Below are 6,565 nucleotides of genomic sequence, written 5' to 3'. Positions count from 1 at the left end.
CTCAGGTGATCCTTCCGCCTCAGCCTTCCAAGTAGCTGGAACCACAGGCGTGCGCCACCATGCCTGGTTCTTTTTTTTTATTTATTACAACGCCAAGGTCTCTCCAAGTTGTCCAAGCTGACCTCAAACTCCTGGCCTCAACAATCCTCCTGCCTCAGCCTCCCAGCGTGTTGGGATTACAGATGTGAGTCCCCGTGCCCGGCCTGCCCCCGACTCTTGAAAGCCCCCCGCCAAGACCTCCAACACGGGTAACTCTGACGGCCACACTCACCAGCCATCTACCAATGTTTTGGGAAACGGGGAGCGAGGAGGCCTGGGGACCTCCCTCTGGGGAGCAGAGCCGGAGTGGGTGACCCTGCCTCTGGGGGGGTGGGAGCACTCACCTTCCACTGAGAGCTTCTCCACCGCCCTGCGCTCGCCGCGGGAGCAGTGGGGGGGCAGCGTGTAACCCTTGATGCTGCGGCCCGTGCGGACGCGGCTGCTGAGCACGTAGTTGGGGTCCAGGTCGTCCCCACCCTGCAGCGGGAGGGGGGTCAGGGCGGGGGCAGACCTTCCCCCAGCAAGCCCAAGTCTCCCCCAGATCCTCCCCGGCGTCTGCCGCTTGCTCTGGCCCCCCATCCTCTCTGGCTGGGCATGTGAGCCCCCCCATCCCCCAGCCTCGCTCTGTCTCTCCTGCCTCGGTCTCCCCTCACCGTCTCTGTCTCTCTCCCATCTCTTCAGCCGCTCCTGTGTGCTCTTTATGTCCCCCACTTTTTATCTCCCCGTTGCTGTTTCTCTCCATCTCGCCTTGCCTCCCTTTCCCTCCTGTGTGTGTGTGTGTCTGTCTCTCCCTTTTCTTTTTTTCTTGTTTTGTTGGGTTTTTTTTGAGTTGGAGTCTCACTCTGTCGCCCAGACCAGAGTGCAGTGGCCGCTCCCGGCCACCGCAGCCTCGACCTGCTGGGCTCCAGCAATCCTTCCACCTCAGCCTTCTGAGTAGCTGGAACTACAGGCGCGCGCTACCACACCCGGCTAATTTTTTTTATTTTGATTTATTGTAGAGATGAGGTCTCGCCAAGTTGCCCAGGCGGGTCTCGAACCCACGGGCTCAGGCAATCCACTCACCTCAGCTTCCCAAAGCGCGGGATTACAGGCTGAGCCACTGAGCCCGGCTTGTCTCTCCCTTTTCTACACTTGTTTTTTCTTTGCTTGGTTTCTTTTTTTTTTTTTTTTTGAGTTGGAGTCTCACTCTGTCGCCCAGACTGGAGTGCAGTGGCCGCTCCCGGCCACCGCAGCCTCGACCTGCTGGCGCGCACTACCAAGCCCAGCTAATTTTATTTATTTATTGTAGATATGAGGTCTCGCCAAGTTGCCCAGGCTGGTTCTGAACCCGGGCTAAGGCAATCCTCTCACCTCGGCCTTCCAAAGTGCTGGGATTATAGGCATGCTCGGTTTTTTTGAGATAGGGTCTCACTCTGTCTCCCAGGCAGGAGTGCTGTGTCACGTTCACGGCCACCGCAGCTTCGACCTGCTGAGTTCAGGCGATCCTTCTACCTCAGCCTTCCAAGTAGCTGATACCACAGATGTGCACCACCATGCCCGGCTAATACTTTTTAATTTATTTATAGAGACGAGGACTCCCTATGCTGCCCAGACTGATTTGAAACTCCTGGGTACAAGTGATCTTCCCACCTTGGTCTCCCAAAGTGCTGGGATGACAGGTGTGAGCCACCACACCGGCCCCATCTGTTTTTGAGTCTCCTTCTCGATCTTCCTCTCCCGGCCTCTCCGTCTCCTTGAATGTCTCCGTGTCTCTCTGTCCCCCTCCTCTCTTTCCGTCCGTTTCCTTCCATCTCTCTCCATCTCTGCGTCTCCCTCTGCCTCTGCCCTGGCCCCCTCTCCCTGGCTGTCTCTGCTCTCTCCCGGCCCCCACCCTCTCCTGGGGGCCCCTGACCTTGAGATTCTCGTGGTTGAGGTCGGTCTTGTGCTTGTCGGTGGGCTTGTAGCCCCCATGCCGGTCCTGGATGATGGGGTCAAAGAGGTCCTTGAAGACACTGTAGGACTCCTCGTCCCCGGCCACGCAGCCCACAGTCATGATGAAGGGGTGACCTGGGAAGGCAGGGTGGGGTCAGAGGCACTCGTTCCCGGCACGCCAGGCCTGGCCTTGGGGCCCAGTGGAAACCGTGTGTGTGCGTGCGCGTGTGTGTGTGTTGCGGGGAGGCACGTTCAAGACCTCTGGATCAGAACTGAGCGGACCAAGGGAGGCAAAGCCGGGAGAGGTCACGGTGGCAGCCAGGCGAGGGGAGAATGGCCGGGTTGGAGGCCAGGGAGCAAAAGGAGGCTCAGATCCAAGGTGCTATAAATGTTAGCACCTAAGATTCCCAAAGTGATGAAACCTTAGCCTAGAATTTACTTTTTTTTTTTTTGAGTTGGAGTCTCACTCTGTTGCCCAGACTGGAGTGTAGTGGCCGCTCCCGGACACCGCAGCCTCGACCTGCTGGGCTCTGGCAATCCTTCTGCCTCAGCCTTCCGAGTAGCCGGAACCACACCTGGCTAACTTTTTAATTTATTATAGAGATGAGGTCTCACCAAGTTGCCCAGGTGGGTCTCGAACCTGCGGGCTCAGGCAATCCACTCACTTCAGCCTCCCGAGTCGCGGGATTACAGGCTGAGCTACCGAGCCCGACTTACAGGTACCCTTCTTGATACCCTTCTCTTTTTTTTTTTTTTTTTTGAGTTGGAGTCTCACTCTGTCACCCAGGCTAGAGTGCAGTGGCCACTCCCGGCCACTGCAGCCTCGACCTGTTGGGCTCCAGCGATCCTTCCGCCCTCAGCCTTCCGAGTAGCTGGAACTACAGGTGCACGCTACCATGCCCGGCTAGTTGTTTTGTTTTTTTTGAGTTGGAGTCTCACTCGGTCGCCCAGACTGGAGTGCAGTGGCCGCTTCTGGCCACCGCAGCTCCCACCTGCTGGGCTCCGGCCATCCTTCCGCCTCAGCCTTCCCAGTAGCCAGAATTAATTACAGGCATGTATTATCACGCCTGGCTGATTTTCGTTTTTTATTTATTGTAGAGATGAGGTCTCACCAAGTTGCCCGGGCGGGTCTCGAACACGCAGGCTCAGGCAATTCACTCGCCTCGGCCTCCCAAAGTGCTGGGATTACAGGCTGAGCCACTGAGCCCGGCCTAGAATTTGTTTTAGATTTTTATTTTATTATTATTATTATTATTATTTTAGAGACAGGGTCTCACTCTATCACCCAGACTGCAGTGCAGTGGTGTGATCATAGCTCACGGAAGCCTCGACCTCCTGGGCTCAAGCAATCCTCCTACCTCAGCCTCCTGAGTAGCTGGGACTACAGGTGTATGCCACCACGCTCAGTTAATTTTTTTTTACTGTTCCTAGAGGCGAGGTCTTGTTATGTTGCCCAGGCCGGTCTCGAACTCCTGGGCTCAAGCCATCCTCCCACCGCAGCCTCCCAAAGTGCTGACGTGAGCCACGGCACCCGGCCACCCCATTTTTCAGGTGAGGAGACTGAGATTGGGGAGACGAGCTGCCCTCCCGGGGGTCTTATGTTATCCCCGGGCACTTTTATGGAGGGGTTTGCCATGCGTCCGGCGCTGTTCCAAGCCCTTTCTGTGTACTAACGTGCTTATTTCTCACAACCGCCCCCACAAGCAGGGTCTCCGCTTTACAGATGGGAGATCCGAGGCCCCCTCAGGGGAAGGGGGACTGGGCCTGGCAGGCGGCCTCCGCAGCCCCCCAGCTGTGGTCCAGGCAGGCTCACCGGGGTTGTCCACGCCTGTCTGGATGATGTCATCCAGGGTGAAGCCAGACGGGGTCTCCTTGTCCCTCAGTTTCTTGTAGAGGTCAGGGGTCAGCACCTTGGCCATGTGGTTGTTGTGTTTGGCAAGGTCGGGGTACTCCTCCTCGGGCTTGTAGTTCAGCTTGAACTTGTTGTGGGTGTTTCCGAACGGCATGGTGGCGGTGGCTGGGGGACCTGGTGGGTGGGGGGAGGGAGAGTCAGCTGGGATGCAGCCACCGGGGTCCAGAGAGGGCTGTGGGACTCAAGCAAGAGGAGTCCCCTCTCCGAGCCCATCTCGACAGGAAGCCTCAGGAGTCTCGGGTCAGGGCCCCAGCTCTGCCACTTCCTGGCTGGGTGAGCCTGGACTCGTAAGCCCCGCTGGAGACTCAGTTTCTCCAGCTGGAAAATGGGAGGCTCCCCAGCAGAAGAGCTACTGAGGCGTGGGGGTCAGAGTATAGGTTCTAGAATCGGCCTGGGGTTGAAACCTAGCTCTGCTACTTACAACTTGCTGTGTTGCCTGGGGCAAGTTGCTTAACCTCTCTGTGCCTCAGTTTACTCATCTGTAAAATGAGGATGGCATCCCTTGGTGCATGGAATTGTTGAAAGAATTAAAAGAGTATTTTTTATTTGTTTGAGTCAGGTCTCACTCTGTCACCCAGGCTGGAGTGCAGCAGCACAGTCACGGCTCACCACAGCCTCGACTTCCTGGGCTCAGGCGATCCCCTCGCCTGAAGGAGTCAATGCAAGTACAGCCCTTGGCAGTGCCTGGCACACAGTAAGTATTATTTTACGTAGCTATTATCGTGCTGTTTCAGGCTGGGTGCCGTGGCTCACACCTGTAATCCCAGCCCTTTGGGAGGCCGAGGCAGGAGGATTGCTTGAGCCCAGGAGTTCGAGACTGGCCTGGGCAACACAGTGAGACCTTGCCTCTACAAAACAACAGCAAAAAAATATATATATATATTATGCTGTTTTAAAAGCCTGTGTGAGGAGCTAGAGATGGCAGAGACGAGGGTGTGGAGACGGGACATCCTCTTCAGGAAGGTTCCTGGATCAAAGGACAAGGGGCGGAGGGTGGGGGAGAAGCTTTCCTGCAGGGCTCAGTTGGGAAAAAAAGGTCAGCCTCTGGGTGGACAGAGCCAGGTTCAAATTCCACCTGTGCCGTTTCCCTGCTGTGTGACCCGAGGCCAGTCACTAGGCCTCTCTGAGCCTGTCTCCTGGGAGCTGAGCCTTCACCACGGAGTTGCCAGGAGGAATTCTGGGCGTGTGGCTGGCGGGGTGCAGGCACCATCATGGAGGTGGGGCTTGGCAGCTGCTCTTGTTATTATGACTATTATTCACTAGACTCGGAAAGGAGCAGGGACCCCCCAGGGGTGGTGGTAGGGGAGTCCCCACTCCAGGGACAGGAAGCAAGTGGGATTCCCATGGTGCCTGGGGGAGGGGAAGACCCGCCAAAGACCTTTGGAACTGCTGGCCAGGGTGGTTATTTTTAGGCGCCGGCTGACTCCAGCTCCTGCAGCTGCTGCCCGCCTCCCCCCACCCTCAGGGTCAACTTGCACCAAGTCAGCAGGCGGGGTCAGGTGGGCCGGGGTGGCCGGGAGGACACGGCGCTGAGCCTTGGGGCCCAAGGACAGCCCAGGCTTCCGGCCCAGACCCGCCCCTTCAGAGAGCGCCCCCGATTCCCCGCCGGCGACACCCTGGGAGAGGGCACGGAGAGGAGGCGGGTGACCCCCAAGAGACGCCAGCAGAAATAGCCCAGAGCCACACACCCACCCCACACCCCCACGCTCCCCAGATCACGCCGTAAACTGAGCCACGCGGTCACCCTTCCAAACCCAGGGACACACCCAGGTAGGGGCCCTCCCATGGGAACCACAGAAGTCAGACGCAAGGTCACGGGGCCTCCCACGACACAGACCCCAAGAGTCTCAACGCCCGCTCCTGCGACCCCGACAGGTGGCACGCGGACACCTCCCACGGCCCATGGTGCTCAGTTCTGGTGACACACTGTCGTGAGCGCAGGCCTGGCCCCCAGAGCCCCTCGCAGGGGGTGACGGCTGGCAGCTGCCAAGACCCTTGTCGCCTGGGGGACCGAGCCCTCCCCGTGACATCACTTGTCACGATGGGGGTCCGGTGGGCTCAGGTGAGGGGACGCCCCGAGACACAAGGTCACCGTCTCCGCACTCTGACCCGCCCTGTGTGCAGGCGGATGCCGGGGCTCCAAGCTCCTGCCAGCACCGGGGCGGCCTCTGGCCCCCACCGAGACCCTCCAACTCGGGACCCCACCCGATTCCCACCCCGGGGCAGTACCTGGCTGGGCTGTGCAGAAGGGGACTGTCTGTATCCTGAAGGCGACACTGACCCAAAGGACGGGCCTGCAGCCGCGGCCTTATATAGGGGGACCCGGGCTGGGAGGGGCTGTCCCCAGGGACCAGGACTGGAGGGCAGCTGGGCCTCTCCCTCACCGCCCGGGCACCATGCCCACCCTGAACCCAGGCATGCCTCGCACCCAGCTCCATGGCCTTGTATGGCCAGCGCAGGGGCTGGGCTCAGCCCTCCCACTTCCCGGCGAGGCTGATGCCGGGACCAAATGCTGAGTCGGGCTGGCGGTGGGGACAGCTGGCCCCCCGCCGGGAACACGGGACAGCAGCAGGGAGCGTCCCAGGCACGTAGAAGCCACCCTCCCCCGGCCCCGAGCCCGCTCTCGCCACCAGGCCCCTTCTGTGCCCCGGACCGCCTTGACCCTGGCAGGTCCTGGGCCTCACCACTTGTTGGGGAGACCTT

At 59.3% G+C, this 6,565-nt stretch overlaps 1 protein-coding gene across 1 annotated transcript in view; it reads right to left on the bottom strand.

Moving 5' to 3' along the window:
- Window positions 1-6,140, bottom strand: part of CKM (creatine kinase, M-type) — a 25,580-nt gene extending 19,440 nt beyond the window's left edge. Inside the window, exons 1-5 of the mRNA XM_021711832.1 lie at window positions 6,092-6,140; window positions 4,696-4,703; window positions 3,764-3,967; window positions 1,931-2,085; window positions 384-516 (exon numbers count right to left, since the gene is read on the bottom strand). Coding sequence (XP_021567507.1) covers window positions 384-516; window positions 1,931-2,085; window positions 3,764-3,956 — 481 coding nt within the window. The 5' untranslated portion in view covers window positions 3,957-3,967; window positions 4,696-4,703; window positions 6,092-6,140. The remainder of the gene's footprint in view (window positions 1-383; window positions 517-1,930; window positions 2,086-3,763; window positions 3,968-4,695; window positions 4,704-6,091) is intronic.
- Window positions 6,141-6,565: the final 425 nt, after the last annotated feature.

The sequence above is a fragment of the Carlito syrichta genome, unplaced genomic scaffold, assembly GCF_000164805.1.
Source record: "Carlito syrichta isolate Samal-C Ts95f unplaced genomic scaffold, Tarsius_syrichta-2.0.1 Scaffold86271, whole genome shotgun sequence".
NCBI lineage: Eukaryota > Metazoa > Chordata > Mammalia > Primates > Tarsiidae > Carlito > Carlito syrichta.
Note: the sequence above shows the minus strand (reverse complement) of the source record. Positions and strands in the feature narration are given on the sequence as shown.